General features: G+C 46.6%; 1 protein-coding gene across 1 annotated transcript in view; it reads left to right on the top strand.

The window, feature by feature from the left end:
• Nucleotides 1-27162, top strand: part of LOC135916589 (prominin-like protein) — a 189800-nt gene that overhangs the window by 26335 nt on the left and 136303 nt on the right. The window contains exon 4 of the mRNA XM_065450023.2: nt 20858-20978. Within this exon, the coding sequence (XP_065306095.2) occupies nt 20858-20978 (121 nt within the window). The remainder of the gene's footprint in view (nt 1-20857; nt 20979-27162) is intronic.

Below are 27162 nucleotides of genomic sequence, written 5' to 3'. Positions count from 1 at the left end.
GGATCATGCGCAATAGGATCGGGAGGGTCCACGGGGTGACGCGAGAGGCAGTCAGCGTCCTTGTGCAGGCGTCCAGTCTTGTAATGGGCATTAAATGAAAATTCCTGGTACCGCAGAGCCCAGCGACCAAGCCGTACAGTCGGGTCCCGAACGGAAGAGAGCCAGCAGAGTGCGTGATGGTCTGTGACGACCGAAAACGTGCAGCCATACAAATTTGGCCGGAACTTGGCCACAGCCCAAACTAAAGCCAAGCACTCTCGCTCGGTGATCGAGTAATTTCTCTCGGCAGGCGACAGCAGGCGGCTGGCGTAAGCTATCACGCACTCGGTACCATTCTATTGTGGGCCAGAACAGCGCCGATGCCATGGGCGCTTCCACCTGTGTGGACTTAGGTCGATGCAGATGGATCAAAGTGGGCAAGTATGGGAGCGGTGGTCAGAAACCCGATGAGAGCGGCAAACGCGTGAGCCTGCTCCGGGCCCCATGGGAATGGCGTGTTCTTCTTTAGAAGATCTGTCAAAGGCCGAGCAACGTCGGCAATGTTTTTGATCAAACGGCACAAGTAAGAATGCAGGCCGACGAAGCAGCGCACGTAAGAAGCAGAACGTGCCACAGGGAGACTGCGTACGGCGCGAACTTTTTCTGGATCTGGTTTGACACCGGATGTGTCAACGAGGTGTCCCAACACGGTAATCTGACGGCACCCGAATTGACACTTAGAGGAGTTCAGTTGAAGGCCGGCTTTTCGGAAGACCGCAAGAATTGCAGCGAGTCGGGTAAGGTGGCTGCCGAACGTGGAAGAAAAAATAGCGTCGTCAAGGTAACAAAGACAGGTGGTCCATTTGTAGCTTCACAGAAGAGAGTCCAATATACGTTCAAATGTCGCTGGAGCATTGCATAGGCCAAGGGGAATGACATTGAACTGATATAAGCCATCCTGCGTGATGGAGGCCGGCTTCTCATGGTCCATTTCATCCACTGAAATCTGCCAACAGCTGGGTCGAAGATCGATGGACGAGAAGTATTTAGCTCCGTGCAAGCAGTCCAAGGCGTGGTGGATGCCTGGTAGTGGGTAGACGTCTTTTCGCATGATCTTTTAAAGTGGCGATAATCGATACAAAAACGCCAGGTACCAGGTTTCTTTTTCACAAGGACGACAGGCGAATCCCAAGGGCTGGCTGATGGCTCGATGACCCCTTTGCGGAGCATTTTGTCCACTTCTGATTGGATTACTAGGCTTTCAGCATGCGATACGCGATAGGGACGCCGACGAATAGGATGCGTGTCTCGAGTGTTTATGGGGTGGTGAACAACAGATGTTTGGCCTAAAGGCTTGTCGCCGAAATCAAAGATGTCACTGCACAATTCAAACTGGTGACGTATGTCCGTGGCTTCTGCAGAGGTGAAGTGCAGTACAATCATTTTCGCGAAGTGATTCGTAAGGAACCAGAGCTGTGAGCTGCAATTGGCGCTAATAAACCACTCTCGACATTCAGACTCTCATTCCCAAATTAAGAACCACTAGAAACGCTGGCTACGAACATGCGAGGCGGAATCACTTGAGGGCACAGCTCAAATTCCGAAGCGGTAGAACGACGTCGTTATTAGTAACTGTGACCAACGTATGCAGAACCGCAACGTACTGGTTCAAAAGCACGTCGATGATGGGGCGAAACACATATTCACCGTCAGGAACCTGTGGCTGGGCGGTCAATGTGACGTAAGTAACTGCCTCGGCTGACAGTCGCACACCCTGAAGCGAGTACAAGTGCGGTGGGGCGGTGCTCAGAACATCGGCGAGTTGAGGCAGTCCTAACTGAAGAACGCCGGTTGCGGTGTCGATGAGAGCAGAATGAGTGGATAAAAAGTTCAATCCAAGTATAACGTCGTGAGGGCAGTTGTCGATCACAGCAAAGAGAACAGAAGTAGGGCGGTCGGCTATAGTTAAACGCGCAATACACATTCCAAGAACAACCAGCACGCCGCCGTTGGCCACACGAAGCACTGGGGCTGCTGCTGGGGTGAGGACCTTTAAACGTTTACGTTGGCTAGCATTCATCACAGAAACATGGGCTCCAGTGTCGACGAGTGCTTGAACAGGTACGCCGTCTATTTTAACGTCTATGTCACTTCTCCTTGTGGCACAGAGGATTTGCTTCGGTAGTAGGCAATGCAGCACCACCTACGAGGGCTGCATTTCTTAGTTTTCCGAAAGGGTGCGGCCAAACGCCACAGAGGACGAAAGGCGACGTGGCTGTGGTGAACGGGATGATGGAGGACGTGTTTGTGGTGAATGATACTGGTGTCCGCGCGGCGATGCTGAGCGACTGTACCATGTGTTCTTAGCAGAGTTGTCGGCGCTGTTAGACTCGGTGGTGGACGAAACATTGCGGGCATTTGCATCAAAACGGCTCACATTGGTCGGCGTGTGAGGTGTGGAGGGCCGCAGGGCACGTGCGGCCAGTTTCTGCTTTGCGTCAATTTTACGGCCGGCTGATTTGCTAAACAACTTTGTCAATTTTTGTTTGCATTGGCCCCAGCTGGTTAGCTCCTCTTCATGATTTTCGTACGACTCTTTTGCCGTACCTCTTAGGTAGAACATGTTAGCTAGCATTAGCGTTGGGTCCTATCTGTTGATTCCACTCACGCTTTCGTAAATAGCCACCCACTCTTCGACGTCGGCGCTTTCGATCCCGCAGAAAGTTCCAGAATCTGCGTGTTGCGCAACCACAACCGAACGTGACAGCGATGTAGCTGGCGATGGTGACGTTGGAGGCGGCAAGAACGTTGATCCCGCGTGCTCGCAGTCATTCACGGTGCGGACGGTGATACGACGTCAATTGCGGAGCTCCGTTTCCAGCCATAGTACCCCCTACCTCCCACCAATATGTTACGGGGATGTTGCGAGTATAGAAACACTATATCTACAATATATAAAGGCTAAGTCAGAGTAGTTAAGAAGGCTGACCAACAGCACACTGCAGCCAGTGTCTCCGATCTTTTTCGTTCTCTCTCTTCTTTCACCCTTCCGTAACAATATCTTCGCATTTCTAATGTACGAAGGTGAGTCAAATAAAAGGGAAACAACACAACCCGTACACAATGGTTCGGTTATAATCTGCGAGGCATGCGCGTAGCACAGAGGAAACTCTCATTTAAAAAAGTGACGCGCAGGTGTGAGGATAAATGTTCTTTCATGCTCTCATACAGTGGGTTGAACATAGTTGCGTGACGTAATGCATGCTCCAAAAGTTGAACATCATGATGTCGTGAGGTTTTCGACAGCTGAAGCTGTTTCCCAAAAAGATATTAGTCGCCGCATGACTGCCATGTACGTTGAACATTGCATTTCATGGACAATTGTGTAGCGTCATAGCAAAGTGTTCGAAGAAGGACGTGAAAGTTGCAAAGGCGATCCAAGACCGAGCCACAGCCACCGTGCAATAACTCCGAACACAATTGCAAAAGTTGATGAGCTGAACTGACAAGAACAGGCGATAAGCATCGATGAACTGACAGAGGGTGTGAAAATCAGTCACGGCTCGGTTCACACCATAATTCATGGACATCTCAGTTGTCGGTTCTTGTGTGTGCAATGGATGCCCAAGATTTTGAACTCCTGCCAGAAGGCGGGGAAGCTCGGCGCTGCCATGATTCATCTGATCAGCTATCAGAACGAGAGCGACGACTTCTTGTCTGCAATTGTGACCGGGGTTAATCATGGTGCCACTACTACGAGCATGAAACACGATGACAAAGCGCACAGTGGAAACAGTCGAATTCACCACCAAAACAAAAAAAAAACAAAAAATGCCGTCATTTCGGCCCGAAAGGTGCTGTTGGCTTTTTTTTTTTCGATCGTCAGGGGCCATTAAAGGTTGAATTTGCTAAACCTGCAGAGACTATCGATCGTTTCTGACATGATGAAACGCCGGTTCGGCTGTGTGCATCAATCTGGAAAAACGTGCTCCACGACAATTACCGTCTCCACGTCATGAATGAGGTTAACACAAAACTTGTACAGTTCAAATGGGAAATGCTGCAACATCCACCAGACAACCGAGATTGGTCGCCTTGTCACTTTCATATTTTAGGGCAATTGAAAAAAATAGTTCAAGGGAAGCAGATGCCAGATGACGTGGAAGAGTCAGCTACAGGCCTTATGCAGCGACAACGCATGGAATTTTATGAACCGGCAATCACGCGACTCGTTTGTGAGTGGGACAAATGTCTAAATACTGATAGAGGAATGCTCCTACTTTGGGATAAAGTACCCCATTTGTCATATATTCACATTGACTGAGTTTGATTTGCCTCGCCCTCGTATATTTTGCAGAAATTCGGCTTTTTGTACGTCCTCTCTGTGGCGACTATACTTTCGGAGCAATTACAATACACGACCGGTGACACCTGCGCAATACATTGTAACAAAGGACAGCGTCATTGAGATGTTTCCCTGGACGTTGCATATGTACTAAAATGTAAACATGGTTCTTGAATGAGAAAGTTTCCTTACAATATTTGTCCTCACCTTGTTCATTTTATGGTCTTTAATTTTTTATATGCGCGCCATGCACTGCTCTGCTGGTTTCGAAGTGATATAGTTGTGAAGTTCCTGTGATATTTGCTGTACTCATTAAATATCACTTATTTCGGGCACAATGTTTGGGACTTACAAGTATATATTTTATCAAAAAATACATATTTTACTCGTCTTGATATTGCATGGCGTTCAATAATTCTTTTGCAGAATCTTTGGCGATAGCAGTGTAGTTATTATACAGGCATTCGATCCTTCGGCAAATTCTCTAAGGTGGTGGCTGAGTGGCGATGTGACACCCCCACCCCTCCCTTCCGAACAAAATTTCTGGCTACGCGACTGAGTACAGGCACGCAGTCTTTCACAGTGAACAGGCGGCTAACGTCAGTCGTCGGCTTACGCTTGCTTTTTCACCATGGTGACGAGAAGTGGCAGCTCTCCATAAAAAATTTCCGAGGCCGGGACATTCCGACGCCAAGGCAGCGGTGTGGCGCAGATTAACTGCATCAGACACAGGTCTTGCGATATTGCGGGGTCACTATATTTACAGAATGGAGCCAGACTACACAAAGATATTGGGAACTAGCGAGCTACTAATATATTAGTATCCTTTCACTTGCTGAAATTGTGCATCTCCGTGAGGAATGTTACTCTGCAGATTGCACTGTCTAGAAATAATTCTTATGGGGTTTTAGAGAAGAAACGGTATCATTTTATCAAATTTAGCTCAGCTTCATCTTGACTCAAATTTCAATTACTTTCATTGCACAATATGGTTATAATTATATATCCCATTATTCAGGAAAAACACTTGTTCGGGAATGCGATGTCACTATGAACCAGTTACATAAGTGGTCCGAATCCAGCTGCATGCGTATAAATTAAAAGAAGACACAAGCTATCATATTCCGCCCTAAAAACAAACCATTTCCGTCATCCCTCGAGATTAAGCTAAATTCACGACGTACCCGCCTTGGTGGCTCAGTGGCTATGGTGTTGGGCTTCTGAGCACGAGGTCGCGGGATCAAATCCCGGCCACGGCGGCTGCATTTCGATGGGGGCGAAATGCGAAAACACCCGTGTACTTAGATTTAGGTGCACGTTAAAGAACCCCAGGTGGTCGAAATTTCCGTAGTCTTCCACTACGGCGTGCCTCATAATCAGGAACTGGTTTCGGCACGTAAAACCCCATAAAAAAGATACACGAGGTATAGATGTGGTTCAGCAATTTAAATGTCTCGGAGTAGTTTTTTTCCTCCTGTATGTCTTGGGAGCATCACGTGGACGATATCAGAAGAAAACTGGCTAAAATAACTGGGGTCGTAGGTCGGCTCGGATACGTTCTTCAAAGGTCAGAAAAATTACTCCTCTATAATTCCCTCTTTTACTCCTATTTAAACTATTGTCATTTAGTGTGAGGCACAGCCACAATTAGCTGTCTTCAGTACATCTAGATTTTGCAGGGCTCACCGACCGCGGATCTTTTTCTGCAAAGTATTGTGCTGAAGATCCACAACTTGTACAAATACCACTTGAGTATCCGGTTTATATTGCAAACACGGAGAAACGTAAATGACATACCTTACCTTGCTGATTTGCGTACCCGAGAAGCACCCTACAGGAGAATGTATGCGGAGAATTAGGTGCTGCCCACTTCTCGAATAAATTCCCGTATAGAAAGCCTGCAATTCGCTCTTCCTTCCCTCTTAAGTGTTTATCTATACAATAATTTTGATCTCATCAGTGCGTCAAACAGTGATTTGCGTGTTATGTATGTTACCATGCAGGTTCTGTTTACCTTTGTGGTGAATATTGTGTAAATATTGTATAATTTTGTGATGTTTTCCTGTGTACTTGTTCATTATTGTATAAATGTTGATACACTGCAATACCTTTGTTATAAAAGCCTTGCCGTGAAGCCGCTGCCAAGTGAAAGGGGGCTGCGGCTTTGTCAAGCGGTTTCTGAAAGCTTTTCCTGCGCCTCCGCTGTCCTTATCTGTACAAGGCAGAAGTAAAGAATTTGAGTTTAAATTTGAAAGACCGGGAAGGTGGGAGGCGGATATTCTCGACCATGAGCAAAACGAGGACAAGGTAAAAGCGGGAGCCAGCATTTGGACAAGTAGATGTTGGCTCCCGTTTTTACCTTGCTCTCCTTTCGCTCGTCGTCTTGCATTACTTTATTCTAATACATCGTTAACATTACCATCGTCACAATTTTGATGTTCACTGGCACGGCTATGGCCTCTTCCAATGATTCTCAGTGACCCCTATGTTACCTAAGCTGCTTATTCTAAGTTACGCCAGCTGATTTTCCAATTTCATACCACCACCTAATGCTGTGCCGCAGCCCACTGCATTACCCTACCCTTGGCACCGGTTCTGTTGTCCATCAAATTATGCAGATCCCACGCACTGTGGCAACTGATGTAAACGAAGGTTTTCGTGCTGGATGCTTTGATTGACAATAATTACAAGTGATGTTGACTGCTAAAGCTTAATTTCTTCATTGTTTAGGCAAACACGAGAGTGGTGAGTTCATGTTAAGCGTTACCTTGCGTGCACCACTGCTGTTTGTCTGCTGTAATACACAGAACACTAAGGGAGAGGAGTTTGCTTGAGGCGTTGTTGTGCGCCATATTTTATAACTTCTGAGAGAGTTGAGTGTTGTCATTTCCTCACATGGCACATCGCATTGTGGCAGAAGCATAAAAATTGAAATGGATTATGGGTCTGTAGGTTCCAAAGCCGCACTCGGATTATGAGGCAAGCAGTAGTGGAGGACTCCCGGATTATTTCTGACACCGTGATTTTCTATAACGAGTCGCAAAATCTACGTGCACGTGCTTTCTCTATTTCGCCCTCGCCGAAATGCGGCTGCTGCGACTGGGAACAAATACACGACCTCCAGTAGTGCCATAGCCGCAAAACTAACGCGGCGTGCACAGAAGTGTTCAGTCGACGGTCGACCGCTTCCGTACTGTCACCTCGACCCTGCGGGGCGCTTTAATGAATGCGACTCTGCTTCTGCACGCCCTGCGTAACTTGCCCGCTAGACATATTTGCATCGAGTTTATTTTTTTTTTCAGAAAGAGCAGCAACGTACCGTATCTGGAACTTAAGCTTATCCAGTTTCCCCGCAACTCCTGTCATATAGTAGTGGGGTTTCCTTGCCTTCTCACGTCACCTCCATATATCTTATATTGGAACTGCCTCTTCTTCATCTCCTTCTTCTCCTCTCTACAGTTCTATGTGCGTCCCCTCCGGCCTCGCACATTAGTAGAAAGGGAAGCGCTGCAGTTTCTGCAATGCTTCTGAGGAGAGTAACGGATAATTGCAGCTGTCAAGCGGCTAATGTGACGACGGCCAGGGAGCTCCAGAGGGCATCGCGCATATTCGACGCGGTGGGTTGAAAATGACTTTCTCCCGCCGTCTTTTCCCTCTTACTCGCGCTGTCATCGCGTGCGCAACAGCAGCCCACTGCAGCAGCAGCAGCAGCTGCAGTGGGAAAGTCGAAGGAAGAGGCAAAAGAAGATTCGCTTTCATAGACCACCGGTTGTCTCTCAATAAACTACCTCCTCAGCCCCGTTTTTTCCCTCCTTATAGAAACTAGAATATCGGCTATCGCCGTTTGCTCTCTGATCGACACCTTCCATCTCTTCCGTTCTCTTAAATTTACGCGTAGCATCTTACATTCCATCACTTGTTGCGCAGTTCTTAACTTGTGCGCAAGCTACTTCGTAACCTCCAGGTCTCTGCACTATACGTTAGTACCGGTAGAATGCAATCATTGTGCACTTTCAACGATAGCGGCAAGCTCGCAGTCATGATTCGGCAATGCCTGTCTTATGCCCTCTATCTATATTTAATCTTTCCGTAAATTCCCTTTTCATGATCACGATCTCCTGAAAGTAATTGACCTAGGTAAACGCGCTTCTGCGCCAATTCTAGAAGGTGACGGCCAATCACAAATTGTTGTTCTCTTGCCGGGCTATTGAACCTAGTAATTTCCAGACCGGCTCACATTTTTTTGGATATTCTCAATAATTTATTTTAGAGCGTACATTTTCGGCGTCCGTTCCCGTGTTGAGCATCGCCGTAGCTCGGCGGCTTTGCACGTCGTAACCGAGTGACACAGCACAGCAAAAGATGAAAGCGAACGCGGAGCGCACCGTGAAATGAAAGAGCGCGCTGGGAGGAAAGTGCAGGAGGAACAGCGGGGAAATGGCCTGTCCATGCACTGAGTTGCCGGCGGTCCAGCATCTGTCGCCACTTGAGCGATCTCACTTGCGCTTCCGAGGGAGCAAGGGGGGGGGGAGGGTCGGGTTTGGCAGGGTGCCGTGAGGTGGGGACGGCAACGCTCGTCCATCGCGTCAGCGGCTGAGGACAGTCCGCGGTACCATCGTGTTTGAGGGGGATCACTGTTCCTGCAAGGGGCGATGGCGAGCGGCTAAGCGTAATGCTCGACGTGACGCCCCTTGGGTGTGGTCGCCGCTGACAGTGATGGCACGGTTTCCCCGTGACGAAAAGCCGTTCTCGTCGTTGTTGCAATGCAACGAAAGCGTACCAAAAGAAGAGTGCCGCGCAACACGGGCTGTGCGGCGACGACGGGTGCCATATGACGCCAGAGTAGGCTCATCGTCTGTATGGAAACATAATAAAGTGCACTACTCACAGCGTTCTCTTGATAATATATACATGTACCTATGCACTGTAACGCAATTAAGAACGCCGCAAATGAAAGTAGAGGAAGAGAAGGGCATGCAGAAGGATAGAGTAGTAGTAGGTCAGGGAAATGGTTTGTTTTGGAAGGGCTGAGATGTGGGTGTGTCGTGTATCACTTGAAATTCGTTCAAGCCACCGGACTCTCGTTACAATATCTATAATACAAAATACTGATACGCGAAATTAGAACACTAAAGAGCTGTGCACAAATGTCGTGTGAGTATCATAATCGTCTATGAATTTTTCACTTAGTATGTTTATATTATTTCATTTACAGATACTGCAGTCACCAGAAATAATTTCAGCAATGTGATATCACAAAGTCATGCATCAATTGCAAACATGTACAAAATTGGGCTCATGCCAACAAGAACAAAAACAATTACTAGCTAAATAAACAACTGACACTAGCAACATATAAAGCTGCAACATTGTGATACACACGCGCGGAGCAAATTGCTCACACTACTGCTAAAGAAAATGAACGTTAAATAGTCACAGTAATCATTACTGCAATAGCTACAGTAAGCATAACTACATAAATACAGTATACAATTGCAGTGTATGATAACAACATATCTTATTACTTTCATGCTGTGTTATTTCTTTACTAGGTCATTTTCTTTTGGAGAACTTACCTACTTTCTGCTTTCGTTCCTTTCCTCCCACTTCAGTTGATGATTCTAAAATCACTGTAATTATGGTTGCATTCATTAGCGCTATCTCATGTTTATCTTCGCGTTCAATAGCAGCATATTTGTCTGCAAGCACCTGACGGAACTCGCTTGCTTGCAGCCTGACTTCATCTAGGTTGGCTGCTTTTTTCTTCACTAATTGCGCTTTGTCTCTTCCAACTGAGACCTATCCTACACCTTAAATCTCTATTCACTTCGCACCGCCTGCCTCCCTAGCCCATACGCAACTCTTTTACGTCATGTACTATGCTTCGGTCGGCAAAGAGCATGGAATCTATTTCATTTCTCGTTTCCCTATAAGGGTTTTCCAAGTCGATTTCCAGTTATTCAGTTTCCTGAACATGACATTTACACGTTACACGAAGGCAGGCACATCAAGTGCTGAACAATATGGTCGAGAGCGCGCCAGGCGAAAAGCGTCTTCTTCATCGACGCTCCTCTACATCAGTAGTACCGTGACAATACACATAAACGCAATTATACCAGAGTGAATAGCCATGTGCAACGACGTTTCGCTGCCTAAATTGGTAACAAAATGAGCAGTATATACTGCAAAATCAATTTTGTGGAAGCTGCAGGGCTGGTCAACTTCGAATTTTCTAATAAGCAGTCCTTAAATAGCACTTAGGCCAAGGACGCGTGCATTACCAGCGTAATATGTTGGCCGAGTTGGTGCATAGCTAATGAAGGTAATGCCGTGTAATGCAGGATAACATACGGAAGAAATAAAATTCACGGACGATTGGGATACTCTCTAATGTGAAATTTGAGCGCAGCTCTATACGTGCTTTCATTTCGCGCGTCAATATTTAGTATTACGATTGTATATAAGGAAGCAAACGCTGTGAGCAGTGCTCTTTGTTTCCATACATATGACGCGCGCTACTCTGGCGCCATATCGTAAACATTGTCGCTACGCATCCCGAGTTGCGCGACACTACGCATTTCTTTTCACGCTTTTGTTGCACCAACGACGAGAGCGGCGATTCGTCGCGGGGAATTCGTGCCACCAGTGTTAACGGCGAGAATCCGCAATGGACCAGCGTCATGTCGAGCCTTACCCGCAAGCGCTCGCCATCGTCCCTTGAAGGACCAGGGATCCCCGTCACACGCGCTGGTACCGCGGGCTGACCTCACCAGCAGACGCCGCGGACGAGCATAGCCCTGCCCACCTCGTACCATCGTGGCCTCCCCTCGGAAACGCTGATGAGATCGCCCACGCGGCGGTAGATGTCATGCCCACCGGCAACCCTGTGCATGCACAGACTGTTTCCCCTCCTTTCCTCTTTCACTTTCTTCATCGCGCGCTCTTCTTTCATCTACCGCTGCACTGCGCGTTCACCTTCATCTTTCGCCTGTGCTCGTTCGCTCGGTTACGAGCTATAAAGGCTCTTTCACGACTGGAACGAGAAAAATCTGTCGAGTCGGACGCGTCCCAATGCGATTTTTAGAGGGCCCATTTCACATGATTGCCATTTTAACAGTGTGACTGGTGCGACGCCCAGGGTTCCTTGCTCTCAGGTTCTGTGGCACACGCTGCATCATTGTTTTAATGAAACAAAACGTGCAAATTAAAATATTGTTGACCTGTCTTTATTGGAAGCAAATAATATGCGTGTTTTGTAATCAGAACACGTTCTGAAATGTAAGTTTGCTTTGGAGTGCGCAACCACGGTTGCTGTAGTTCAGTGCGAAAGAGCATGTAAACAATAGTTGTTCTCAGCTAATTATTCAGCGCTGTGTGCTGTCTCATGTACCGTCTATATACGTCTGTGTCATTCTGCCCGCCTTTTAACAGCTTACAAGATGGCCTATCAACAAGCCTATGTAGCTACCCTCACCGCATAACCAGTATTCGGAAAGTAAGCTGTAGCGAAGCCGTCGTGTCAGCCAACAAAATCCTCGCGCTACCGGTGCTCACCGTCAGCTTCGGTAGATAAGGGGCCCAATAACGTAAAACTATACCAATTTTTTTCTGTTCCAATCTCCTGACGTCGAATTTGCGTGACTATTAGCGCAAGCATCGGGCAGTGACCCGCAAGGTTGTCTCTTTTGTTTGCATTAAAAACGGATAACAATGCCTACACTGAGCTTCTCGTCTTATCTAATTGGCTGATAAGAAGCAAGGAGCCCGCTCAAGTGAAGAGGGATTTGATGGGGCTGAGAGGGTGGCGCCGACGTCTTCGATGGTATGTTTTTCCTTACTCAGCTTACGGTGACTGGTCGAAAATCGCGGTGGCATGCAACGAAATGTTAAGAATGACGCTAAAAAGCATGCTGCGCAAGGAAAAGTTGGCTGAGTGAGGTTGTAACGTGCTGAAAGTGCTCCAAAAGGTTACACGGCCACGCAAAAAAAAAGAAATGTTGTACGCAAATAATGCAATGGTCTCTGGCAGGTCTGGCAGGTGCGAGTAGTCAGTGTCTGAGCGATCAGCGGCCGCCATTTTTTGTTCCATTCAGAACGGGGTAGCCAGCGGCTATCGGAGAAAAATTCAGTTTCGTTCGGCAAATTATTGCATCTTTAACGTGTACAGGTCACTTTGACGTGGTGAGTTTTCGCGGTTTTGTGACTTCGCGTGACAGGTAGCTATTGTGGGTGCAGCCCGAAAATTTATGACCGATAGCCGAGGGCTAATGGCGAAAAGGGAAAGAATCAGAAATAACTATTTTTCTTTTGTGCAGTCCAATCATGCATAATCAGAGTGTACACGCCATATCAGATAGGGTGCTATCGGGGATTGCGTGCCGTCAGGTAACTGACAGACAAAGTGGGAGTGGCCCAAACATATTTTTGACCAATCACGGAGGGCTGATTGCAGAACTAGAATAGGAAAGTTTGGAATAGCTTTACGTTATAGCGCCCAAGATGTGCGTATATTGCTAGCGCTTGCGCATTGTGTTTTGAGTTCAGGTGCTTCTGTTTCTTAAGGGAGGGGTAGTCGTCTTTGCAGCTAATATGCTAGCTGGCATAGTATCTTGCGGCAAGGTTCCGAGCTCTACAGGCAAAACAATCGTGCCTCAGGCTGCATCTCCACCCTTTCTAGGTGCTTGTTCGTTTGCTTTATCTCGTAGAGGTCTTGAAGCTTGGTAAAGTTGAAAAGACCTGTCGTGGTTCCTACGTGAGTGCTTCATGCCTGTGTGCAATGCGTGTTCTTTTTTGTGCGTTGCCTGTAATTCATACCGTACAACACCTTGGAGACCAGTATAGCGTCTGCTATTTTCCATAGCATCCGCTCATCCAACCCCCCATGACCTCAATATTATTCGTTTCACTAGGTTTACAATTTGAGGCCAGGTGGGGCATAATTGTTTAATGCACGTGCTGGCTCTGCCATCTTGATCTTACAATAGCTGAGCACTCGAAGGTGATGACTTGCGGGTATCTATGTCCGGCAATGTGAAGCACAACATGCAATCTGGGGCAGTTCTTGATTCTAGTCTTATTTCCGACGCAGATGTTAGCTGACTTATCAGAAAGCTGCATGCCAAATAGGCTAAGAAAGTTCGCAATGTTATCGAGAGCTTATCGAAGCATTCTTGATTTCTGTATAAGATGGCTTTCCTATAGACTGTAGTACTCCGCGGACATTAGTACGTTTCGTAGTATGCCTGTACTGTTAGTCTGGATGAGCCAAATGTATCCCCAACTCTCGCCTGGAATTTTCTTCCTTTCAAGAAGTTATGGTTGAACTTGAGTGCCCTACACAAATTTTCTTGCTCATCGTTCGTCCTATGAGAGTAGCATGCCGTTACTGCATTAAAAACCTCTTCACTCTTCTCATTCTTTCTTAAGCAGTGTTATAAAATGACCTCTAATAAAGTTTTGCTGGTTACCCTAAACTCATATCTGCCAGAAGAGACAACTCTTCAAGAAGATTTTCTTCGTACTGTGTGCATAATGTAGTTAGAGCGTTCATGTATTTTGACATTTATACATTATAGCCAGCTACGTGATAGATTACTTACTATGTCAATTGGATGCTGCGCACTGAATGAGCGTGGGCACGTTCTTGCCGCGCTCCCCGATTCCGGCAACTTTGCGCATGTACGGCCTTTTCTTGTGCTGACATGTCACGACGAGTTCAAAGGACAAGTACTATTCGGGCTTGCAGCCGTTCTTCAGTCGGCAATAACTTATCCGATGCTGAAGCCCTTGTGTCCACCGGTTCCAGTGTAAGTGCTTGAACATTGTTGACGAAGAATAAGAGCTGTACATGTCCGTGGGATCCATACCGTACAAGTTCTACCAGTGTACTAGACGCAACGGGTGCGGCAGTATAGGGTTCCCAGTGCCCCCTTTAAGTGCCCTACTGGACCAAGGGGTCTTCAAGAGGCTTGTGATGGAACTTACGACCAACTTCGTGTCGTCGTGCAAGCCCTGTGCGACAAAATAGTGTCACTTACAAGTGTGATTATTGACCTGAAAAAGGATGACGACAGCCTTCACTTGCATCTGGCCCAGAACACAGAGTTACTGCGCAAATGCGTGTAGCAGAAAAGTGACGGAAACGAATGGCCTCCTTTGGCGCCTTCAGCGACGTTCCTTAGGTGATACGCCGCAAGTCTACCTGTCCTATCGACTGACTTCACGCCCGTACGTGAACAACATTCCAGCGTCAAATAGGGACCCGCTCCAGTGGGTGGGTCGTCGCAGGAAGCAAATGTGCGTCTAGGCCTACAACCTATTAAGTTCCAGCCCAAGATGAGGGCGCAGACGTCACTTGGGGCAAGGACTTCCAACACGCTGGTTTCTGTATCGGGAGGGCGTTCGCTTTTCGGGTCGCACTCGCCCCCTCGACGACTTGCGATGAAATCTATGCTACACTGAAAAAAGCTCCTAGCAACAATGTTGACTGCCAAAATCTCAAAGCGAAGCATGAGAGTTATGGTCGTTTCCATATCGCAGTGAACGAGAACGTTTTCGAAAAAATTTACTCGGTAGATATTTGGCCTAAGGGCTTCCTTTTCAGGCCTTTCTACGGCAGGCATGACGCATCCGGGGATGCCAGCAAGAAAATAACGTAGTTTCGTTCCGAACCTCATTATGCAGTGCTCCGCTTTTTCCAAAACGTTTGTCGTCTATGCAAGAAATCCGCCTATTTCTATGAGAACGTGCCAGCCTGTTCATACCTGTCATACGCCTAACTGAAACTTGGCTTTGCAACCTTAGCTTACTGCCCAAGAATTACTTTTCACTGTAATACACAGTTCATTGATATGACTGCGTGTATGATGCGCGTGGTAAATACGGCGCTGGTGTATTAATTGGCGTCGCGGAACAGACTTACCGTTATAAGGCCTGCGGACCTTGAGATTGTACCACGGACTGTGTGAGTGGAAATTCCTGTTAAAAGCGCCAAGAATTTGTTGCTCTGCGCAGCATACTTCACCCATAACGTGAGAAAGTGCAGTTTTCTGAATATATGAATAACTCCGTTGAAGCTATTGATGTTGAAGAATATAGTGTGCTGGTAGCTGGCGATTTTAAAGTTCCGTCTATTGTTTGGGATTCTTCACGCACGACATCCGTGTTTTTATCATCCCCTCACTGTGATGCGCTGTTCTTTATCGAACTTCTTGGATTAGCGCAGTTTAACACGGTTCGAAATACTGCGGGCAATATTGTAGACACGACTGTAGCTAATTTCTGCGTTGCAGATTTTTTCGTTGCTGCAAGTGGTTTGGTTCCTGTTGACCCTTGGCATGTTCCGCATGAATTCTAAATTTTCTAGAAGCGATTCTTGCGTTGATGGAGCCTGTCCAGTCACTGGGTTTTCCGAACGGTGACTATCTAGGTCTTTACCAATATTTGAATGATGGTGACAGGTCTGAATTGTTCCGTGACACAGATATCAACAAAGCAGTTTGCATCCTTATTGATAATGTAAAATGAGCTTTCGAATCCTTCCTTCCCTGCAATTAACTTCGTTCTGCTCGCTATCCTACGTGGTTTTCTAAGGAATTACTTGGTCTACTTCGTAACAAGCTAAGGTACCATAGCAAGTTCAAGAAAACAGAATTATCGGATTGGCACGAAAACTTTAATGCCTTGCGAAGCCAGGTGAAATGCGTAATGCATAGAAAGAGTGGTGCATATATTAGAGTTGTCAAAGAGCGCGTAAAATGCGATCCAAAACGATTCTGATCATATATTAGATCTTGCACTTCTGAGCGGGCTGAAATTAATGTCATAAATCATCTATCCCGCAGCATTTTTATAAACTGCGACAATATTGCCGACGCATTCGCTGAACATTTTCCCTCTGTTTTCATTAATACAGCGTATGCCCCTAGCTCTGGTGGCTGGCAGTATATCTTCAGTGACCATTTCAAGATTTCATGCTTTACAGAACACGATGTCGCGCCGACGGTAAGTAAGTTGAAACCGAAGTATTCTCTTGCTTACGACAATATACCCATTTTTGTTATCAAAGACTACATGTTTGTTCATCTCCTTACGCACATCTTTGACCTTGCTTTGCGTCGCCTTGTCTTCTTGCTGGAAGAATGCAATAGATGTGCCAGTTCATTGAAGTGGCAACATGAGCGAGATCAAAATTATCGCTCCGTGTCCCTCTTGTGTCCTTTGCAAAAGAGTTTCAAATACCTGTCTGTCGTTTTTTAAGCATAATGTTAGTATATACCAAGGTAGTTTTGTTAATGGTTGGTCTGTGGAAATAAACCATGTTTCTTTTCTTGATGCTGCAACACCGGTTGTTGCTAACTGATGAAAGACACCGTATACTTCGACTTGCCAAAAGCATTTTATCTTGTTTCTCACGATTTGATTCATATACTCTTAAGTTACGGCATTAGTACTAGCCTGTGTACGTTGATTAAAGACTACCTGTCAATCGGTTAAATTATGTTCGCATTGGTGCTAAGTACTACGTGTCTTATGAATCAACTTCCGGTGTTCCGAAAGGGTCTGTCTTAGGCCCATTATTTATCAATATCTTTGTTAATAGCCTCCAAGAATTTTTGTGTGTTTCTCGTCTTCACTTATGCACATACGATATTGAACGTTACCGTTAAATCGAATCAGATAAAAATTGTGAGGTATTAGAGGATGATGCGAATTTTGCTGCGCAGTGGTGTGGTTCCATCTTTTTGCGCTATAATCCAACGAAGACACTTGTTTACTTTAATCACAAAATGTACACTTTACTATACGAATACTCACTTTATTAGTGCGAGGTGTACGCGCGACTAAGGAATATTATTTGACTCCTGGCTGACCTTCGAAGAGCATGATTAAAGAATCGGTAATGCTTCCTACAGGAAGGTAGATCTTATATCAAGAATGACTAAAAAGTTTACGAATGTCAACTGTATTATTCTCTTGTATTCTTTTTTGTCAGGTGGAAATTATGGTTTAGTTTCGTTGTAGGGAACCGTAATAATTTGACCAATGTTACAAATGTTGAATGTGTTCAGCGACGTTCCGTTCGTGTCCTGTACGATCGATTTATTGGACGCCGTCTATTTTATGCCTGTGAGAGTGTACTGTGCATGTTTAACATTAGACCATCAGAGGCTTGGTTACGCACCATTTGGATGACACACACAGTAGAGAAACACACACCACAGAGCGAGTGTGTGTCATCCAAATGTTGTGCAATCAAGTCTCTAATATGCTACACCAACACGCCCAGTCCTCAACCTTGGCAAGTAACATTAGACCCCTCGAAATAAGGTGGAAATACCGTGATTACTTATTTTTGTATAAAGTAATTCACAACAAATTTTTCTGCCCGCGGTTACTGTCAGCGGTAACGTTCTGCGCACCTCGCGAGAACTTGCGTAATCCTAGCATTTTCTACGAGAATTCCTCTTGTACCTCTTACACTATAACACGTCTTGCAAACAAAAAAGGTACACTGTGTCATTATCTTGATATATTTAGCTCTACATTTTGCTCAATGTGCACCAATATTAAGGCGTAAAGCTGTACTTGGGCCCTTTCGGAAAATAAATAAACGCTATGAATAGAAATGATATAAAAATTAAATAATTATTTGTTTCATGTATTGAAGAATACATATTATCGCAATGAATGTTTTCCACATTCGAAGTATCGCAAAGATTCTTGATTTACAATGGTACCTTTCGCTTTCGGTTGGTGCTAGTATTGCTTGTTATATGTCGCATATACATGCCTCCCTTATAAAATGGTGTTTGGTTTCAGTAAAAGATGATGAACTAAATATAAGTGCAAGAGCTTTTTTTTTGCCTTTGACTCCCATCGAGAGGCGACTGCTATGGCTGGCAAATCAACCCCTCACCTTGTGTTATTGGCAGAATGCCATAACCGCAGTGGCAGGCTAATAAATTGAAGAACAATTCCGTTGTCAACAGATTTCTGTTTTCTTTTCTTGCCCCTGTATGTGGGTAACAATTACAATAACGGTGTCATTACAAAAAGAAAGGCTGTTTGTGGCCGTTTATTGAACCGTTTATTTATGAACTGCATATTCTTTATAGTTGAAATCCAGAAATTTCTTTTAAAAAGCCAGGGTGAAATGTCCTTGCATGTAGCATATGGTACTTCATTACTTATAAAGGTAGTAATGACACAAGATATCTTAGTATGAGTTTACGCACTAATAAATGTCATCACAAACTTATCAGAAACTGTTATTAGAAGCATGTTACGCGTGGATATTTCTGCAGGCTTGATTAGCTGTGGGTGTGCAAGAACTGTTTATAGCCTCTTTTATAGCAACAAAGGTTGCAGTTATTCACAGAAAGGGATGCAAGTGGCTGACTTCACTGCACAGTCTTGATTTGCTTTTGTTTCACCTACATAAGAACAGGCTGTTTACCAGCTTTTCGCACTGTTGCGCGAGGTTTTCATGACTTTGCGGGTGGGTGCACTGTCACTGTACCACTATAGCCAGTCAATAATGTTATATAACTGTTTAATTACATTTCAACGCGAGAGTTAATACAGATGTGGAAGGGTATTAAATCAGCAACATATTCAAGGTTCATTCGTTTCTGTAGAGCGAGAAAAAAATCATCCATCAGAGTAGAGATAGAACTTATTGTGCATGAAATATTCGAAAACAACTTGACGACGCTGTTTATTGAAGCCACGGACTTATTGCTGTCTCAGAAAATTTATTACGATAGCCTGTAAAATTAGGATGTCAAATTTATAAGCACGTGAGGTGAGATAACCTTTCAAGATGCATCGGAAAATTTACGCGTGCGAAAAACCTACAGGAAAAGAGTCCCATCAAACTGTCGCGCGTTCAGCGCAACGTTGAAACTTGGGGTGCTTTGTTGCCTTGTCATTCACACTTGAGGAGATTGCCATTATTATAAACTGCTCCGTACGCGCTATTTTTTGTGCTACTGAACGAAATAAAATTGTGGCGACCGCAAAATGCCATGTCATCTCATGGAGGTCGAACAACTCGTAGTATTGGCAACTCGCAAAGGTGTGTCTATAGCATACGAAGCAAGCATGATGAAAATGCACTTTATTTGCTACGTAGTGTGTCAAGGTACACATAGAAATGGGAGAATGGAATCGTCAGGCCAAGTTTTTATTCTTCCTTTGCGTACATACCTGATTCGCCAATCCACGTTTCCGCAATTGCACTCGCTGGGCGAGACGCCATTTCTCAAAACAAGCCGCGAAATAGCTGGCGGTGCCATTTCCACTGAAAATCACAGCGATTGCTGCGACGGCGTGACGCTGCAACCCACCGGTTGGTCGCAGCCGAAAAGGGTTGAGGAGGGGGGCGGGGACGTTCGGCTCTGCGACCGCGATTGTCGTCGCAGGCGACTGATATCGCACTTTCGGTGCGACGAAAATCGTATCATGTGAAACAAGCTTAACGCCACCGAGGCATACCAACGCTCAACGCGAGAAGAGTAGCTTAAGAGTTGCGCCCCCCAAGGGGACGCCAATACGCAGGCCATGCTATAATGGACGCGCGCACCTGGTGGTTAGCGGATATGACGTTGCCCCCATAGCGTTACCTGCAATATTTTTCGGCGTGCCACGAGCAGTCGAAGCGCTGCGCAATCTCGCCGGCCATGCCAATTTGGGAAACCTGTATTCCGATTCATGTGTCACTTTCTGCGAGTAGCAATGACAGTCGACAGCGTTGTTTACAGTTTCGTTGTCAAAAACACCGCACTTCGAGCATTTCGTGATGCATACACGCCTATATTAAGCGTAAAAATTGACGTGGAGGCTGCTTCTAGCTGCACTACCAGAAACCAGGCTCTTGATAAGGTCCCAAATTTCCTACCACTTGACTTTTTTTCTTGAATGCGGCAAGTCGCATATAAGTAGGTTAAAGCAGGGTCTAGAATGAACGACTTAAAAGGCAAGGCCATGAAGTTGCTAATTGATCTCTTTTGCTGCTATCCACAACGCCTGGCTTTATTAAGTTCCTAACATGCTTTTGCCTGAGCCACTCCTGAACACGAGGGAAGAGACTATTCGACCTCAAGTTGATGCGCTGTCTGTAAATACTGGCTGTTCTAATTGGCTACCGGCAGCAAACCGAGCAAATGGTTTTCATACAGTTCTACAGTTCGGAGCATGAGTTAGAGGAAAGTAGTGAATATCAATGCATAGGGCTCGCCGATGATTTCTCACATCGTCAAGGATGCCTCCGTGTACGTTCATAATGTGTTTCCATGGAAGAGTATTACAAATTTCTAGTAGTCATGGTCTTGCGGCAAGCGAAAATGCGCCGCTCAGGTGTCCTTTTGGACCTACCTGTGTGTTATTGCATTACGAATATTTTGGTCCCTTTGAAATTGATACTTGCCGCAGACTTGTGCAAAATTGCGCTACGAGCTCATTGTATATCGAGCTCATGTATAAAGGCATCAAGAAGCTACGTTGTTGTACAAGGTCATCGATGTTTCGCAGAGCTGCTGCAGGGTATGCCATCCTGAGCGACCTCTACATGTATACGGGCATCACCAACCTGCTTCCTCACGTCAACCGTCTTCTTAGGGACGTGGAGACCCTCTACAACAAGACTCAAGATGTGAGCACGTGAACTGCATCCTGATAATCTGCGGAATTTTAATGATCTTTTATAGCAACAAAGGTTGCAATTATTCACAGAAAGGGATGCAAGTGGCTAACGTCACCGAACAGTCTAGATTTGCTTTTGTTTCGCCTACATAAGAACAGGCTGTGTACGAGCTTTTCGCACTGTTGCATGTGTTTTTCATGACTTTGCGGGTGGGTGCATTGTCACTGTACCACTATAGCTAGTCAATAATGTTATATAACTGTTTAATTACAGTTCAACGCGAGAGGTAATACAGGCTTGGCATAGAAAGAAGAGTTCCCGATTGCCAGTCAGGCTTTAGAGTCTGTAATGGAGTAGGTTTATCCAGGTCAGTTATTCACTGGGGACCCGGATCATGAGAAGGAAATTTACAAAAGGCTAAAAAATGGGTTGTAGTGCATGCTTGGGCACTGCGAGATCCTGACTGGGAAATTACGACTATCGTTGAAAAGAAAGGTGTACAAGCACTGCATTCTACTGCTGCTAACATATGGGGCCGAAACTTGGAGGTTCACAAAGAAGCTCGAGAACAACCTAAAGACCACACAAAGAGCGATGAAATGAAAAATGTGACATAACGCTAAGAGGCGGGAAAACAGCGGTATGGATCAAAGAGGAAACAGGGATAGCCGATATTTTAATTGACTATAAGAGACAAAAAAATGTAGCTGGGTATGCGTTTTAATGGGTAGAAATAATAACCGGTGGGCCATTATAGTTACAGAACGGGTACCAAGAGAGAGAGAGAGAAAGCTTTTATTGTCAAGTGAGTGGATTTTTCTTTCCCAGCGGTGTGGGCTAGCGTGGCGTCTGCTCTGCCGCGACGCTATCAGCCTATTCCGCCAACCGTATCTGGTCTTGCGGGTTGGAAGTTTTCCTCTTTTTCTCCCACTCGTCATGTGAAGGAGCTCGCCTAAAGAGTTCTCTCGGGGGAGGGTTCTATTGGCATCCCCACAAGATGTAATCTTGGTCCGCCAGGGGGCAGCTATAATGTTTGCAGTTTGGTGGATATTCACCACCGGTCATTGCAGCTAGCCTTTTTGGACTAAGTACAGATCTAGTCTGTACTCTCCTGAGGTTAGTGGCCAGTATTCTTGTCAGTGTCTCGTGCGGGGATGGATATTTTCGCCTGGATTCACGGTAATAAACGGTCATATCGTTATAGGTGTGGGTACCTTCATGTCGGTCAACCCCATCGGGCAAGCCCACCTCTAGGTTACTAGCTGCTCGGGCGGCTAGGTGGGCGGCCTCATTGCCAGGGTTGCCCGCATGAGCGGGTACCCACACCAACTTCCATTGATTGAGGTCTTTGTTGATGATTCTGAATGCTCGAAGGAAAATGAAACCTGAGGTGTAGTTACGAATCGCTGTTTTCGAGTCGGATATAATAATCTTGGTGCCCGGAATGGAGGTGCCCATGGTGATGGCGGCCTCTTCCGCCTCCACAATGGAAGAAGTGTTTACCGTCGCACAGCTGATGGTGTGTCCGTCGCCATTAGTGACGGCTATGGTGTGCCGACCATCACTGGTGCGAGCAGCATCCACGTATATGGGGGGTTGGTTTTTGTAGCATCGCCAGAGTGCCGCCGCCCTAGCTTTGCGTCTACCGCTGTTATCAGTGCTCATGTTTTTCGGAAGCGGGGGGATAATGATCTTGGTCCGGATAGTGTTAGGTATTGGCTGTCGTTGCGGGATGTCTAAGGCTGGGCGATACCCTAAGGTGTCGAGGATCCGCTTTCCCGCGTGTGTGCCGGATAATCGAACTGTTTGAGCCCATTTGTGGGCCTCTATGATTTCGTCAACGTTATTATGCACCCCTAGACTCAAGAGTGCCTCCGTATTAGTCTATTTCGGTAGCCCAAGAGCCTGTTTGAATAACGTTCGGATTAGACCGTTAATCCGTCCAAAATCCCTCTTCCTGAGAGGCAGGTAAGGGCACACATACGCCACTCGGCTCAGAAAAAAAGCCTGGATTAGCCTGCAGGCATCTTTCTTCTTAACTCCGTGCCGTCGGTGTGAGACCCTCCTGAGAAGGTTCTGTAATTGCCCAGCTGTAGTTTGGAGTCGTGCTACGACTTCTTGGTTGTGCGTGTTTTGCTGGATCCACAATCCTAACACTCTGATTTTAGGAACGGGTTGGACCGGTTGTCCAGCTACCTGCACCTGAATGTGTGGGGGTATATTGGCAGCCAGATTTGCGGGATTTTTGTTCCGGACAATAAGCAATTCTGATTTTTTCGGCGAACAGCTGAGGCCATTGTTGCGAGCGTGTTTCTGCACTGCGTCAGCCGCTGCCTGCAGTGATTCTGAAATTTCTCCATTCGACCCAGTGCGCGTCCAGATCGTTACGTCATCGGCATAGATGGCTTGCCTGATATGAGGAATCTCTTTGAGCTGTCGGGATGAGCCACTCATGGTGGTATTAAAAAGGAAAGGAGAAAGTACTGCTCCATGTGGTGTACCTCTAGTGCCGAGCTCTATGGTTTTGCTTTCTATATTGCCTATGTTTACGGTGGCAGTACGTCCCTTGAGGAATGTGGTAATATAGGTATATGTTCTCTTACCTACGTTCATGTTGGATACGTTTTCTAGAATGGCTCGATGTGAGACATTGTCAAATGCTTTGTGTATGTCTAATGCTAACACTGTTCGAGTTGCGCGTATAGGCGCTGGGTTAAGGATATAATTTTGTACTTGCCCCAGTATGTCTAGGGTGAACAGTTTGGGTCGAAAGCCGATCGTTGTCTCTGGGAAGAGGTTGTTGGTTTCGGCATAGTCAACCAGCCTATTGAGAACCACATGCTCTATAGCCTTACCAAGACAAGAAGTAAGGGAGATGGGTCTGAGGTTCTCTAGACTGAGTGACGTGTCCGGTTTAGGAATGAAGACCATGCTAGCGGACTTCCACTCTTGCGGGAGTGTACCGTTTTGCCAGTGCTGATTAAAAACTTGGTGATCATTGTTGTGGTAGAGTCATCTAGATTCCTGAGCATCTTATCTCTACCGGCTGATGATGTCATGCGTAGGCAGCTGAGAGCGGCGCGTACTTCGGCCTCGGTGATGTCTTCGTCTAATGTTGTGTTTTCGTCGCCTCTGTACTCTATATATGCACCGGGCTCCCGTTCTGTATTAAGATATTGCCCGATCAAGAGGTTTACGAATTAAGAGTCTGTTCCCGGGAAACTGTGTACGATTTTCTGAATCCTTTTATGAGCAGCACTTCTAGAGTGTTGTGGATCTAGCATATGTTTAAGCAGGGTCCAGGGGTTCTTTTTGCTCAACTGGCCATTCATGTTGTCGCATAATTGGTTCCATTGCATAGTGCTGAGCTCGCTAGAGTAGTCCTGAATCTCTTTCTCTAGGGCGGCGAGTTCGTGGTGCAGCGTGTGGTTGATCTTCTTTTTTAGCCATCTCTATTGAAGGTCTTGATGCTTTTCCCATAGACTTAGGAGTTTTGAGTCTGGCACGGGGCCTTCCTCTTCTATCGGCGTCATTGTTGTGGCATTGTCCGCATCCTGGATGTGTTCATTCGTCCACGCACTGAGGTCTGCTATATCGGTGAGCTGTTTGCGGTTTCTTACGTATCGGAATACATCCCATTTGGTATGCAGAATCAGCTTCATTTTCATTTTATGCCCTTTGGAAGGGATAGTGATAACAACGAGATAGTGATCGCTCCGAAGACTAGTTTCGGTGTTATCCCAAAGAGCCCCATTGGCATTTTTGACGAAGCATAAGTCGGGTGTGGTATTCCTGCTTACACTGTTGCCGATAAGCGTGGGCCTATCTGGGTCAGTAATGAGTGTAAGTTCTAAGTCACTTGTCACTGAATATAGCGCATTGCCTTTCCTAGTGCAGGTTTGGCATCCCCAGACTGTGTGCGGAGCGTTAAAATCTCCTACAACAACCAGTTGTTCCTTCTTTGCGGCTTTACATGCTTTTTTCAGGAGGGCAATAACTCTGTTGCTTTTATCTTTCGAGGAGCTGTACAAGTTAAGGATGAATACACATCTGTGTTCCTTTTTCCTAGGCAGTAGCTCTTCAAACGTGTAAGGAATTTTGTCTTCCTCCAGATCAATTTGCATTGCCGTAAGGTTGCGTTGTATCGCAACTGCCGTAGAAGGTTTGTTGTCGGCTTCAGTTAATTCATTAAACGTGGTACACCCAGTAATTTTTACTTGCGTGCCTGTTTCCTGTAAGGCTACACGATCTACCTTGGGATCAAAGCTAGCGAGTTGGAACTGCAGTGCTGCACGCTTTTTTTTAAAGGATCTGCAATTCCATTGTATAATATTAATAGTTTCAGCCATCTTTTTTGGTGTACGGTTCTGCCCTTACCGGCAATACAGATGTCATTTTGAAGCACTTTGTTGAGCCCTTTGGTGGCTGTGGTGGCAAGTTGTTCGTGTTCCGGGCTTTGTGTAAGACCCTGTGTACATTCGGCTCTATACACAGCGCCTATCCTGGTAAGCTCGTGGGCTACCATCTGCTGAAATTCTGCGGTAGGCTTTACGTGATTGGAGACTGTCTCAGCTAGCTGAGCAATTGGTCCTTCTAACTTGTCTACTCTGGCCGTAGGGTTCGAGGCTTCGGATTCCTTGGGTGTGTCCTGCACTGACACTTTGCGTTTGTTTGATGGTTCTGCCTCCATCGATTCAAGTTCAGCTTTGCGAACACGGGCCACTATTTCACGTGCAGCCGGCGTCATAGAGGCGCCTCCAATTCGCTGCCTACTTTCTAGGGCCCTGATTTTGGCATTGGCTGCCTCTAGCTGTTGTCTCAATGCTCTAATCTCTTCAGCGAGCTCCCTCACCTGGTTTGCATCCTGTTGAGGTCGTGCGGGCGTGGGGTTGGGCTCAGGATTGGCTGACCAGGCGACTTTCCGGGATACCGACTGGTCACTACGTTGTTTGGAGTTGGAGTGGCTGCGAGACTGGCTGTTGCTCCGGCTGCGCTGCCTGCTGCCACTTCTACTATGTGATGCTTCGCGCTGGTCGGAGCGCACGGAAGGGCAGCCGTGCTACACGGCGTCTCGGTAGCTCGTTCCGCTCTCTGTGTCGGTGCCAGATGCGTTTTGTGCACCACTCGCCGGTGGCCCTGCTGTCGTCGACGTTGTAGCGCTTCCTATTTTCCTTCCCCGGCTGGTTGTCTGCACTGCGCAGGTGGATAGAAGCGATAGCGGCAGCTGGGAGCGTTGGTAGGGTGACCGCCGCGGCAGATGATGCAACGCGCTTTGCACACTGCCACAGTTCCCCGTGGCGGCGTTTCATGTTCTTCGCTGCCGCAATGGTGACATCGTTGTCGTCTTGGGTCTGGACAGACATCGGAGCGATGGCCAATCCGGCGACAGTTAAAGCAGGCTTCAATCCGTTCGCGGAATGGAGGCACATCAAAGATTGAGGCCCAAAAGTGGACGTGCTTGGATAATGTTTGTCCGGCAAATGTCAGCACAATATGGCGAGAGCATCTTATCCTTCTTGTTCCAACGATTTCCAATCGTGGATTTCTCGTGCATATTTCCTTGAATATGTCGGCGTCAGTCTCATCCGAGTAAGCGCAATAGATAACGCCTTTCACTGAATTTTCTGGGGCTGGTGCGTATGCAAAAACGGCACATTCCTCTTGCTCAATATCAAGGCATTTGATGTTATAATAAGCTTCAGCTCTTACCCTGGATGGGGTGCTGATCAGCGCAGTGTTGCTGGTAGGGTGTACTCTGACTTGATTTTCTTGCACCGCTTCATCCAGGTTAGCGTGGGCGGCAGAACACACTGTACGCAGAATCTTGGCTGGGCCGTAAGATAGCAAGTTGATCGCGCATTGTGGGCAAATGATGCTCTTGTAATCTTCGGCCGGAAGCTTCGGTAGGGGCTTTCTCTTCGGTAAGGATGGCGGGCGAGCGCGATATCTCGGTGCGCTGCTTGGCGTTTCACTCGGCGTCCCTTTGTTACCTTCGGCGGCTGGCTGCGTCTCGGTGTCAGTCTTGCGTGGGGCATATCGCCGCTACGTGTCGAGAGCGATGCAACTGGCGTCGTTCAGTTCTTCGTCGGTGATGCTTTCCCCATCCACGACGATTTCCATGCTGCATAATTCTTGGATCACTGGGGTAATGCAGTGGCGTCGGCGTGGAGACCCGACCACGCCGGCGCCGATA

Source organism: Dermacentor albipictus, chromosome 2 (assembly GCF_038994185.2).
Source record: "Dermacentor albipictus isolate Rhodes 1998 colony chromosome 2, USDA_Dalb.pri_finalv2, whole genome shotgun sequence".
NCBI lineage: Eukaryota > Metazoa > Arthropoda > Arachnida > Ixodida > Ixodidae > Dermacentor > Dermacentor albipictus.
This window is presented reverse-complemented; position numbering and strand designations above follow the sequence as displayed.